The sequence below is a fragment of the Plasmodium chabaudi genome, assembly GCF_900002335.3.
Source record: "Plasmodium chabaudi chabaudi strain AS genome assembly, chromosome: 11".
NCBI classification, from domain to species: Eukaryota; Apicomplexa; class Aconoidasida; order Haemosporida; family Plasmodiidae; genus Plasmodium; species Plasmodium chabaudi.
Genome location: NC_030111.2, coordinates 367,107 through 381,822, shown reverse-complemented (window position 1 = coordinate 381,822; position 14,716 = coordinate 367,107). Strand labels below are relative to the sequence as shown.

The 14,716-nt window shown below is 22.9% G+C and overlaps 3 protein-coding genes across 3 annotated transcripts; 1 reads left to right on the top strand and 2 right to left on the bottom strand.

Annotated features, from left to right (window-relative positions):
• Positions 1 to 1,949: 1,949 nt before the first annotated feature.
• Positions 1,950 to 3,665, bottom strand: PCHAS_1110600 (conserved Plasmodium protein, unknown function; the record flags this gene model as incomplete). The annotated part of the gene is made up of 1 exon (XM_016798549.1): positions 1,950 to 3,665. One exon carries the CDS (start codon positions 3,663 to 3,665, stop codon positions 1,950 to 1,952), a length of 1,716 nt encoding a protein of 571 aa, XP_016653941.1.
• Positions 3,666 to 6,097: 2,432 nt separating this feature from the next.
• PCHAS_1110500 (MORN repeat protein, putative) lies at positions 6,098 to 10,365 on the top strand (the record flags this gene model as incomplete). The annotated part of the gene is made up of 2 exons (XM_016798548.1): positions 6,098 to 6,147; positions 6,363 to 10,365. 2 exons carry the CDS (start codon positions 6,098 to 6,100, stop codon positions 10,363 to 10,365), a joined length of 4,053 nt encoding a protein of 1,350 aa, XP_016653940.1.
• A 749-nt stretch (positions 10,366 to 11,114) lies between these two features.
• Positions 11,115 to 14,027, bottom strand: PCHAS_1110400 (stearoyl-CoA desaturase, putative; the record flags this gene model as incomplete). Its single annotated transcript, XM_739418.2, has 2 exons — positions 11,115 to 12,860; positions 12,945 to 14,027. 2 exons carry the CDS (start codon positions 14,025 to 14,027, stop codon positions 11,115 to 11,117), a joined length of 2,829 nt encoding a protein of 942 aa, XP_744511.2.
• Between the last annotated feature and the right edge of the window lie 689 nt (positions 14,028 to 14,716).

Below are 14,716 nucleotides of genomic sequence, written 5' to 3'. Positions count from 1 at the left end.
AGAGAAAAGGCGTTGAAGTCAAAACGACATACATGTATACAATATACATTTTATTAGGTATGCAATGCTGTACATATATGTATATATGCACAAAATACGTACAGTTTTAAAAACTTTTCTTTAAAACAACTTTTGTTACGAAAAAAATAATTAATATATTTATAAAAAATTACACGCTATTTTTATTCATATGAAATATGCATTTAATAATTTTCCGATATTTTTTAAATTTTTTGTTAAACAAGTTCAAGCTTAACCATTATGTGAAATTCAAATTTAACAAGATTAGGAAAAATCCAGATTAAACATTCTTATGTATATATGTATAATTTTATTACCCTCTCAACTCTACTTTTTTTTTATCAGTGGAAAATTAATAACTGATTTTTTCTTATTACACAAACATGTATAATCATAAACATGGGCTTGGGTTACAAATCATGAAAATGGCTAAGCACAATTTATAAAACATTTACATATCCTAAAAGCCCACGCAGAAAACCATATAAAAAAGTAGTACACAAACACTAAGATCTTGTATGGTATATAAGCATATTACACGTATGTATATATGTTGGGTGTATATTTTATGAATTACGAAAATATAATAAATTGTTTATTGTGTTTTACAATGGAAAAAATATATTTAAAAGAGATTAAAAACGACTTATAGGCTTAATAGTAACAGTTTTTACAATTTTCATTAAATTACACGATATTTCATTATTTCTTTATAAGGCTCTCTTTTCCATATATTTTTATAAAAATGTATTTTATAAATTTGTGAAATTTGTTTAAAGCAAAAATATGGCTTGGTTGTTTAAGAAAATCGAAGAAAAATATAATTTTATATTTCTTTTTTCTTATATATTTTCGCTTTGGTGGTCTAGGTGTGCTATTTAAAAAAACACATATAATTTTTACAAGGGTGTGGCATGTATATAATTATATACGCTGAACACAGAACTGATACAATTAAAATGTATACAACACTTATCTACTTTGCTTAACTATAAAATAAATATATTTAAAAAATGTTTATATTTCTCAGTTCACAAATAAGTTTTTTTTTCTAACCAATTGTACATGCATAGTACATATTTTTTAACAATTTTAGATTAATATATATATACACACATATATATTAAATAATAGTACCTATAATGTAAAAAATAGGGGAATTATAATGTCTTTCTTCTTTTTTATCCCTTGTATTTTCTTTTCTCTTTCATATTAAAAAAGTCTTTTTAGAATTTATGAAATATCAACAGAAATGAAGTAACACAATAAAACACAGCTTAGCATTATAAAAATGTTATTCCACAATGATAATCGATTCATAGCAATTTATTTGCTTATGATGTATAAGTGTATATGCATGAATAGGTATTGTTAGAAGCTATGCTAAATTTATTATAAAGATTTAGAAAAGTTGAGGATAACTATGTAACCAAATTGGATAGTGATATTTTCTACATCCTTGAAATAAATATAATGTAATATATTCATTTTTTATAAACCTTTTAAATATAGAGAGAACAAAAGGTAGTAAATAATACATAACCAAACATATATGCATATGAAAAGCTTGTCTGAAAATTACATGCTCATATACATGTGTCCTTTGGTTGTATCATTTTATAAAAGCTATTATGTATATAAAATGTTGTTTGTAAATAGTGATATTTTTTATATATTCACTTTTTTTTTTTTACAAAATATATGATTCATTTAGTAATAAATATGCAAATTTTTAAGAAATAATAAAAAACGGAAACATAAATAAAGAGTATATTGTAAACAAATAACAAGAGAAAACATGCACATATTAGTAAAACAAATGAATGAGAAAAATAAAAAAAAAAACACAAATGGCACAAATTTAAAACAATATTATATAATGAAAAAAACAAACTATATGTATACACACACATATATATATGTTAATTTTATACATGAGTACTATTATCATAGTAATTATCTATGTACATTCCTGAAGATTTGTCATTTTTTATTGTCATTGATTTATTATTTTTTCCTTTTTTTTGTAATTTTACGCGTATTTTATTTATAATATCATAATAATAAATGATAAATGCAACTAAAATTACAATCGTAAGAATTATAATAATAGTTACGCACGTTAAAATCGTTCCTTTAAATTGATCGTCTTCCTCTGGATTATTTTGTGATGATATATCATTGGTGTAATCTCCATCGATATGATTATTATTGTTATCGTCATTCTGTTTCATATCCTCTACATTATCATCTTTTACTTCAAAGGCGTCATATTTATATGGAACCACTTCGTCTTTATCATATACAAGTACACTTCCTTCATTAAGTAATTTACTATACTCATCATTAGTTATGTTTAAAACAGAACTTCGACGCCCAAAATTGATGGGTGATGAATGAGATTCATCTTCTTGGTTTTCCATTAGAAAGTTAGTAAAACCACTTTTAATTCTACCATTACTTTTCATGGTTTCATTTAAATTGTCATTATATTTATGAGCATTTATATGCTTATTAATATTTTTTAAATTATTATTAAAAAACATATGATATTTATTATATCCTTTTGAATCCAAAAAAGAATGATTATTATTGTGTAGCGTTGCATTGTCTTGCACTTTGTTTTTATTTTTAATTTGCTCATCTACATTATTTTGATCCGTTTTAATGCTATTTGGTTCTATTTCCATTTGTTCGACGTTTGATATTTTATTTGTATTATAATAATCTTTAAATTTTGCAACATTTTCATTTATTTTATCTATAAAAGATACTTTATCTTTTGTTTTTATATTAATAAAGGAAATTACATCATTATTATAATTTTCGCTTGTGAATTTTTTATCTGCATTTGACGATTCTAATTCTATATAATTTAACTTATTTGAGCATTTAATTTTAGGATTTGTGTTTTCATTTTTTATTTCAATTGCTATAGTTTTATTTTCTTTTATTTCATGATGATTCTTTTCTTGGTCTCTTTCTTGTATATCCTTTTCAAGTTTTTCATTAATTTTCCTGATTTCATGATGTATTAGTTTTTTTATTTTTTTGTCCTTCGGTTTATCTTTTTCTTCATCTTCGTCATCATCACTTTCATCATCGATTTCATCATTGTCTTCTTCATGTCTTTCATTATCTCTTTCTTTTTCATCTCTATTTATTTTATTTTGTGCAACGGTTTTCTTTATGTGTTCTTCTTCTTCTTCCTTTTTGTTATTTTTCTCGATTTCATTCTCTATGAGTTCCTTTATTTCAATTTCAGCTTTTGAATTATGATTCCCCTTATGTTCATCTTTGTCATGATTCATTTTTTTTTTACTTTTATCTAAGTAATTATAACTTGTGTTAAAAAATACAGACTTTCCTGAAGGGTCACTTTCATTTTTATCCAAATTTGTATATGCAATATTACTATCCACATTCCCATTAAACTCGGTATGGGCATTTAAAATTCGGATAATTTTATTTTGATTATTTAGACTACTATTTGATATCCATTCGGTCATAGTATTATTTTCACTTTTCCAGGAAAAGCTACTAAAAAATCCCAATAGTATAAATCCATTTTTAATATTAAATTTGTTGTTTACCGCAAAAAAGGAGATAATTAAAAGGAAATTCCAAAAATATAATATATTCATGTCTTTTTTTTTATATTTTTCACTTTTTTAATATATTATGTATATAAATATATAGTCTTATTGTTACTTTCAAATTTGAATTTGTATGCTACAACTATATATGCATAAAAGCGCGGAATTAAAAAATATTAATTTCTGGATTTTTTGCGTAATTTGAAATATTTTCATTAAAATATTAAAAAAAATATTTATGTGTATTTTTTTATGTTATGTCTTTTAAATACTTATATTACGCATTAATGCAAAGTTCTGATGAAAAGGCATAAAACTAGTGGCTCCTTCTGTGTGTTATCTATTTTGTAACAAAGGCTACCTTATTACTTTAAAACTATTTTTTCTTTTTTACAAATTAATAATATAACTTAAACATGTCAAAAGATGCTCACAAAAAATAAAAATATATATAGACATAAACACATATATATGTTCGTTTTTAATAGCATAATAAATGTATTAAAAAATATACCACACCCATTTCGTAATTGAAGAGTATGGATAAAACTAATAACGCTTTAATAAAAAATTTTATGAAATAAAAAGACAACTATATAGAGAATGTGAATTTTAATTTCCTCGGTCTTGCATAAACATTCAAACAGGAATATGTATATATATAATATATTTTTAAAAGGTTCATTCGTTTTTATACATAATTTATCTTCTATATGAATGCTATGATCTATGTGTTTTCATATTTTGAAATAATTAAAAGACTTATTTTTGGTTGCATGGTTTTTATTATATAACGAAAAAGACAGCAATATAAAAAAGCCCAATCAAACATAAATATGGATATATATAATGGTAAAGGTTCAACAAAATACGTAAAAATAAATTCTAATGAATAAAAATAAAATCGTCTTAATTAAAGCATAGTTACTATTTTCACATTTATATATGTGAAAAAATATATTTAAGTAAAAATTATAGATCACAAAATAATTTGGGGTGTATTTATATTTTCTCCAAAAATAATTTGAAATTAAGCCCAAAAAATAAAATTAAAATAAATAAAATATTCTCAATTGAAACAAAAAAACAAACATAGGTATATTAAATATAATATTTATTTCCTTTAACTCTGATAAATTGTGTAATTTTATAATTTTTTTTCACAAAAATTGTTAAATTGGCTGCATGCATGTAAATGTGTCTTTATTATATATATGTTTTTTTTATAAACACTCTTATTTTTTTTGCATATTTTGTGTTATATATATAAAACTCTTTATAATTATATTTATTTATTCGCCATAATATAATGTTTGATAATTTTATTTGCTTCATAAACTGAACATAGATTTTTTCACCACGTTATTTGGAACAAGGTGTAAAAAAGGGAAATAAAAACGAAACAAATTATCATTTTTTTAAACCGGTATTAAGTTATTAAACATATTGTGAAAATATTTTTTATACAATTTTTTTGGAAATATATTTTCTTTTCTTATTTTTTTAAACCTCCCAAAAATATTAACTTTAATTTTATAAGACAGATAGCTTTACAAGAAAAGTGAGCTTTCCATACTTTTGGAAATTGTTTTTCATGTTATCTATGGTGGAGAACATCCTTTTTATTACTTCGTAGTAATTTATATGTTTATATACACATTGTTTAATATATATTATAATTATGAAAGGGTATGAACAACAAAATATAGAAAACCCAAATTTATAAAGGATAATTTTAAAAGGTTATCTGATTTTTTTTAAAAATAAAAAAGGAATATCAAGAACATATATACCACATTCTATATGATTATCTTAGTTTCTTTGGTCACATACATTAATACAATTGTTCATGCTTTTAAAAAATAAATATTACATTTTTTATAGCTAAGCGATTTACTCATTAAATTATATGCTACTATAAAATTCCCATAAAATATATTATAAAAGTAGTTTGTCTTCATAGGAATAATATACATAAAGTTGTAATCATCATGTTTGAAAAAAGCATATTATACATACTAGTTTGAGTGTAAATATTCACAGGAAAATAATCAAATAAAACTAAAACATATATTAGTAGTAAAAGGAGAAAGGAAAAAATGAAATAAATTTTTGAATATATTTTGCTTTAAATTTGGAAAGCAATTTACTTAACTTAGAATATTTATAATATTTAAAAAGGAGCTCATATATCTTTAATATGTTTTTTTTCGCAAATAAAATATAATTGTCGTTTACTTTCTTTTGCTTTCACGGTGATGATATGCTGAACTATAATGATGTAAAATAAAATTAAAATCTTTGCTTATAATGATAAAACTTGAACTTTAAAAATATATATTATTAATTTACAATAAATTTTTATTTTTTTTCTTAAATATTATATTGTTTTTTTTATTATAATTTAGTATAAATCAGAAATGAATATTAAAGCTATGTAATTTTTTTTTGTTGTTTTTTTTTCCAACTTTAAGAAATTTATGAAGAAAACTAAGGATAACTCACACATGTTTTCTCTAAAAACTGAAAGGTTAGTTTGAATCAAATATATTAAACTATATATATACTTATTTCTAAGCTTTTACATCGCTTTATGTATAGAGGCTTGCTCTTTTGTTGGCATATATACATACGTAAATCTACTCGTAATCGATATATTCATTAAAGAGGACCTTGTATAAACAATAATATAGTTATATATGCATACATTTATTTATATTCACATTTTTCATCTTGAATGTACAGATACAATGATCAAGAAGATAACCAAATGAATGAAAATGAATTATCCGAAATAGGAAAGAACATTGATAAAATTTTTGACGAAGATGTAGAAAATATAAAAATTGACGTTGATAGGGCATCACATTTTTTTGTAAAAACCACGGAATTAGATGGCCCTTCAGAAGAATGTGCAAAATATGATAATATGTCTGATACAGTCGATAGTAAATACAAAAAAATAAAAATATTATATGATCCAACAACATGTGGGCCTTATATTTGTTGTATCGCTATTTTATCTAAAGAAGAAAATGAACAAATTGAATTTATTTATCCAGATATAATAGATATAAAAAAAAATGATAATTTTTTTAAAGTTAATGATGAAAACAAATTAAAAACAATAACACCATTTAATGTTTGGTATAGATATGAAGGGGATTGGGTGAATGATATAAAGATGTTACTTTTAGAAAGAATATGTATATTTAGCGAAATTAATTCGAATAATATCCCTCTTGATTTTAACAATGATCAAACTAATATTTTCAATAAGGAATACAACATTATGTATGGGGATAGTGGTAATAGATATTACATAATATCTTTAAATTATTTAGAAAATTCCAAATATAAGGAAATTGTTATTATAAGTCAAATTCCATATTATGATTTTATATACACACGATTTTTTCCCGTTGCACAATCATTAGTAATGAACACAGTTAAAGAAAAACGGGACGAAGAAAATAATGACAAAGTAGAAAACTGTGATATGAATATTGATAAGAAGTGGGACGATGAAATGGATATTATAGTAGATAATAATGAAAAAAGAATAAACTATGAAAATTTAAAAAACTTTGTTGATTATTTTAACACAGGAAAAATATTGGAATATATAACTTATGAGGATTATTATGTGAGTCTGGAAAATAGTATTGAAAATGTGAATAATATGAAAATAAAAAATATTCTAATTTTTTTAAAAGCAATATTGTTAGAAAGAAAAGTAGCTTTAGTGAGTTCCAAAAAAGGGAACACATATGAAAAATTATTATTGTTTTTGTCATTTATACCTGATATTATAAATTTGGGATTTAACATAAAAAATTATAAAGGAAAGTTTGACGAGTGGATAAAACTTAAGTTACCATTAATTTTATTTCATGAGCAATATATATTGTTATTACATATAAATAACCTTCAATTATTTAATGAATACACATTTGGAAAGAATTATTTAATATCCACAAATACAGATAGCGATGTATATAAGCATGTAAAAGATGTGGTAGATGTGTTATATGATATAGATAAAGATGAAATATTTATAAAAAATGACGATGCAAAAAATGCATTAACATTAACTAAATATGAAATTAATTATTTAAAAACAATTAATTTATCTTCTAAATCTTTTTTTAATTTTTCTTCTATGTTTTTTGAAAATATTAAACAGTATAATAATAAAAGTAGTATTTCTTCAAATAAGGATGCTTCTAATGCATGCTCTCAAAGTAATGCTTTTCAACATAATACCAACAAAAAAAATGATGCACCCTTTTATGAAAATATGAAAAATTATTATGTTACTATTATTAATAAAAATAAAGGGGAACCTATTATGTATAGTAATCAGGGTTATGTAATTAACAATCAGAATAATATCGATTCAAATTGTGTCCAAAATGTGAATATGAATGGTGAAGTTAATAAATTGGATGAACAAAATGATTCGAAAATAGATGCATCGCAATGTTATAATATAGAGAAAGATAATTATGGAGGTGTAGGAACAACACCACACGTCAATATAAATAAAAATGTTAATGCATATGAACAATGTTGTAGTCCAATTGGATATATAGATGATGAAGATGATGTATATATAATAGATATTAAATCATTAAATATACAACAACGAAATAGATATAATTTGAGTATTATTAAGAGGGAAGAAACTATATCAAATAATAGCATTAATTATATAAAAGAAAATGAAGAAAATAACGAATTTAAAAAACAAAATATTACAGAATTAAGAAATCATTTTCATAAATATTTTGACGAGTTTTTTATGTTAAGTAAAAAAAATTATGAAGAAGGTGTAAAAGAGACAAGAGAAAAATATAACAATAATTATAATATACATTTTCTTGAAATGTGGAATGAAACTTCAAATTATAATTTTTTTATAGAAAAGGATTTAAAACTAAATAATTTTTTAAAAATTTCAAAAGAAAATAATATATTACTTGATAAGGAAGATATAGAAAATTATAATTTTATAGATGATATATTAATTATTGAGAAAAAAAACAGGCAACTGGAAAATGAAACTGAAAATGAAAATATAGATAAATCAAAAAAAGAAATAAATAAAAATTTAATAGATGTTTTATTAATATCATTAAAAGGCTATGTATATGAAGGAACTTATTGTAAATTAAAAAAGTGCAAAGAAGGAATTGGAAAACTTATATACAATACACATTGCATAACATTTTATGGAGAATGGAAAGATGATCAAATAAATGGTTCAGGTCATTTACTATATTCTAATAAATTTAAATATTTTGGTAAATTTAAAAATAACTTATTTAATGGTAATGGGTTATATGTTGATTGCTTATTAAATCAATATGAGGGTGAATTTTCAAATGGCCTTTTTAATGGCAATGGAAAACTTATATTTAATAAAAACACATATATCGGTATATTTAAAGATAATGATTTAGTTGGAAAGGGAAAAATTATTTATGAAAATGGAAGTATTTATACAGGGCAAATTAAAAGTTTCTTACCACATGGATATGGATTTTTATCTTATAATGATACTACAGTATTTGAAGGTGTTTTTTGGGAAGGAAAAAAAAATGGAAATGGGCTTTTAACTATAAAAAATAATCCAGATTCTAATGAAATATTATGTATTGAAGGTAAATGGAATAATGATGAACCTGAATTAAACAAAAATTTTCATATAATATTTCCTAACAAAGATAAATATATAGGCAAAATTTATATTTTACCTTTTGGTATATATAAAAAGAACAATTCGAATTGTAACTATTTATATAGTAAAAATAAAATACCTAATACTATAAGTAAACAATTATATGATGTGAGAAATTTTATTGAAACGAACATATCCAATACAGATAGTGTTAATAGCAATGACACAAATTTTATATCTCCAGAAAGTAAAAATTTAACTACGGATAAGAAAATAGAAAATAAAGCATTTTCAAACGGTGTTATAAATATCATAAAATCAGTTATTCGCAACTCTGATGATATTAGCAATATAGAAATACGACCTGATAGTAATATGAATAATACAAAATTGAAAGAAGAGGAACCAAACTCTTTATCAGATGATATAACAAAGACAATGCAAAATAATTCTTCAAATAATAATGGGTATAACCTGGAAGATAGTGAAAATGATTCTACACAGGCAAATTTTAACGAAAAACTTGAGATTTATACAAAGGAAAAAGAAGCAAAATTATTGAAAAATTGTTGGGATGTGTTGGATAAAAATTGGATCACTAAAATTGAAAATAAGTTAAAAAAAAATGATAAAGTTGTTGAATATCTGAAAGAAAAACAAATATATCTTATACCCCATAATAAGGGGCTAAGCATAATATGTAATAATAATAGTTGCAGTAATGATGATGTTAAAAAAGAAAGCTACGATGGAATGTTCCTTTTAGGAATGAAGCATGGTTATGGAATATTTTTTTATGATAATATAAACAGATATGAAGGATATTGGTATAGAGGAATGAAACATGGATATGGAATTTTATATGAAGGAAATAATATATACTATGTTCATTTTAATTATGATAAATTAATTAAAAAAGAACAAATATCGCATGAACAGTTATGTGATTATAAACCTAAAAAAGATAAACTCAATGAAGAACAAAATTATAATGATTTTTTAATTAACCAATCCTTTTTTGATTATAAGGATGTTTTATTCCGAGCCTTGAGCAATTATCTTTAAAATAGGGGTAGCAATTATTTGATGATAAAAATATGAACATACACGTAAACATATAAATGTATAGATGTTGACAGTGTAGTACATATTTGAATTGCTACCACGTGCTCAAAATAAATATTTTCAGATAATGTTATAGATGAAAACTTTTTTTATATATACAGATTTTTTTGTTTTTATATTTTATTTTTGTTTTTCGTTTTTATTTGAATGATACTTAATAGAAAAATTAGCCATAAAAAATAAAATATAAACATGTTTTTAAAAAAAATCAATTATGAAGAATCAAATGACAAATACATACAAATATATATAATGTTGTATTTGCATTACTAATTACAAGTATATCACTAAAAATATTGTATATATAGATATTGCATGTATTTTTGAAGGAAATTGATGAAATATATCCACTGTACTTAAATTCAATTAGGAAACGATCTGTTTCGTTTATTTCGCTTCCCTCTTCATTAATAACATGCAAAAATCAATAAAAAAATAACTTGTTTATATGATTTATGTATACAATATTTTTAATAGTAAAATATGATAATAATAGCAATGATATTGCTGATAATACAATTTCAAATTAATTGATAATGTACATTTCATATATATAGCATCTCTATTATATAATATGAGTAGGGAATAATTCAATGACCATTTAGCAAACATATGTTTGCTTATAGTACAGATTGTTTTTTTTACACACTTGTGTCCAGTGCTTTTTTATATGGTGGAGGATTATCATTTTATAAAAATTCTTTTAGTATTTCCATGAACTTGTCATTACGCATAAAATAGTACTGATCTAAAGTTTTGTCAAAATATTTGCATATTTCCTTTGTTCTATAACTTGGTATTTTTGAATTTATAAATTCCACAACATGTGTGTAGCATAAGTGATGATGCATAAAATTGATAAAGGAGAAAACAAATTTATATAATCTTTTCTTGCTTTGGTAAATTGAATTATTTTTTTTCCATTCCAATAATGATTGAAAGGCAACGTAATTTAAAATATTTATATCTACGTCCTTTGAATGTATCTGGGCATTTAAGCATGGTGGATTCTTTAACAAATAAATATAAAGTAATAGCCATGCATTAAAAACTATATATGGTATTACGAAAAAGGTGCAAAAATAAAAGTGCCCAAATCCGTAAGCAATAAATCCATATAATACTGATACTAAAGAAAAAATAATTGTATATAAATCAAAGTATATTGGCCCTTTTAAAACTTTAAAGAAATCTTCATTTAGTGATGTTAATAAGGATTTTCTTGATTTTTCAGAGGAATATGGTAATAAAATAAAAGATGATATTATGCTACCAAATAAGTTGTTAAGGAACTGATTTTTAAAGATTAATCCTCTTTTGCATTCATAAACTAGTGAATAGAGACTTATAAACATCGTTCCCATGGGTAAGGCATATAGAATTATATGAAATAGTGTAAACAAAACAATATTTAACAGTTTATTATTTTCTAATGATAAATTTGAAAAGGCTGTTCCATTTCCATATTTATTATAACAATACCATATGTGGATTAGGAAAATAGTAAGCATAATAGTAATATCTCTTAAAAAGTATAATATATACATAAATGTAGAAATATTTATATAATCGTTACAAAATGCTTTAAAGGAATTCATTAAATCTGTTATATAACCTGTGTCTTCTTTTTTCAATATTTGATTTTTAATGTTTTCACTTAATCTTTTATTTCTTTGCTCTATTTTTAATGATTCTCTTAATCGGACTTCTTTACATATATTTTGTGCTGATTTCAAATCCCATACTAATCCCAAATAATAAAAAAGCTGTATTACATATTTTGTGGGGTTTATACTAAGAATATAAAAATTTTCATTCATAGCATAACAATATGGAAATACATGATGATAATTATGACATCCCTCTCCAAGAGCTACTATTGATGTAAAGATATTGTTAGAAGCTTTTATATCATCATTATATGGTCTATGTCCAAATGAATGAGAAGCACTATTAATTGACCATGTGGCATGCAACGTAATAATCCATCTAAGAGCCCCTAAAATTAAAAATCCATCCCAAAAATTGTTATACATATAGTAGGTATATATACCTGGTATTATGAAACAAAAAAAAAAGTTGAAATATGGATCTAATTTATGTTGTAACATAAGAATTGGATTTTGTAATAGATCGTCAACATAAATTTCCTTTTCTTTTTCCTTTACAAATTTTGTTTTCTGATATAATAACCATCCAACATGACTATAAAAAAAACCATTTCTTATATTATGAGGATCATATTTTGTATCACTATATTTATGATGTAAACGATGATTCTTTGCCCATATGATTACACTACCTTGATTTGCAAAACTATTCAAAATTAGAAATAAAACTTGTACGAATGTACTAGCTTTAAATGCTCTATGTGACCACAATCGATGGGCACCAAATGTTATCCCAAATCCATTAATGAGGTAAAATGCTATGCACTGTAAAAAAGGAAAATGTGAATATATGAAGCAACAAAAAAAAAGGTAAACGAAATCAACGGAAAGAAAAAACACTTGACTAACCTGTATTAACAAGGATTTTCGGTGTTCATGGTGATATAATTTTATTATTCCGATTATGGAAAATACATGAAAAAATAATATAAATGAGAATAATGATGGTCTGAATTGCTTATAATAATCATAAATATATTTAACAAATGCCATATATCCATAATACATATGAAAGACAATAGAAACGACTGCGAAATTTTGTATTATACTATTATTATAATTGTCATCAAATGTATACAATATCTTTGTAAAAAATAAACTTATAAAAATATAATATACAATATTAAGCCCATCTGATAATTTTTTCAATAATTTTATATTTGAATTGTTTTTGTAAACTGTATTAGCAGTATAAATCAAGCTTGTACATAACTGTAAGGTCAAAAATATTTTTACTATTGTCAAATTGGGTATTAACTTCCAAAATAAAGAAAAAAACATTACATTAAATGTTTTTGAAAGTAAAACATAAATCCAAACCAAATTTATTTTATTTCTATTATTTCTTTTTTGGGAATTACTATTATTTTTTGCTTTCATATATTCTTCTTCTTTTTTTTCTTCTTGTTCAATTTGTTCTATAAGTTCCTTTTCTTTTAATATTCCTTTATTTTTCTCTAAGGATTTTTTGTCATTCAAAATAGTCTTTGCTATTTTTTCTAAATGTTGTGACGCATCCCCTATTAATGTGTGTTGATCTGCATTTTCATTATCTAACTCATATTTATTAACGATTGGTGTTTGCTCGCTTGACAACTTTTTATTTGGGTGTTTAGTTCTTATGCTAAATACTTCTAAAAAGCTACACACTTGCACAATATTATATATGTGAAGTAAATTAATGCCTACCCTGGTATTTATGTTTAAATATTTCAAGCTCATCACAGAAATTATTGAAACTAAAACACCTTTTAAAACTTTTATAAAATTAACAAAAGATTGAGAACAAATTTTTCTCAAAAAATAGCAAGAAGCCAAACCAACAATATACGATATATATATTATTCCTACATATTTAATATCCCAATAATTTTCGTCTAACATACTCCAAATAGCGGTGACTGTGTCACCAAAGCCCATTTGCAACGTCATTGAAAAAACTTTTCTACACACTTTTAATATATCGTAATTTTAATATGCTTATAAATTACAAAATACAATTTGTTTATTCATATGTGCACATTATATAACGTAAATAAATACATTGTTTTTTTATCATTAAAATATTTCAACTTTTTTGTATATATATTGTATGAAAGTAATATAAATATATTTCTTATAATTTATGTATTAAAATGCTTAACCTTCAATATATTGTAAGTCTTATAAAAAAAAATATATATGCTAAAAATAAGCTATAATACTTTTGTTATTTTTTTATAATGATTTTACATATTTGTTCATAACATTTTAACAAAAAAGACTAATAAGTATTTATATATATTAAATGAAGGATTATTCAGTTGTATGTGGTAAATTTAAAATTATAAAAAAATATGGTTTTGTTTTTTAAGAGAATTAATTTTTTGTTCACCCCTTATTTGCTATATTAACGTTAAAAAAATCGATGTAGCGTATTTTTACAATTTTATTGTTGCATCAAATAATGTTGTTGATATGCGTATAATTATATATGTGCACATAATGTGTATATTATTTTGCCGCGCATACACATAAAATAAATAACATCGAATTTGCTGATTAAAAAACAAATACAAAAAATATATAATAATAAATAATCGGTTTATTATTTATTTCTTAGAATAAAATATTTGCATGTG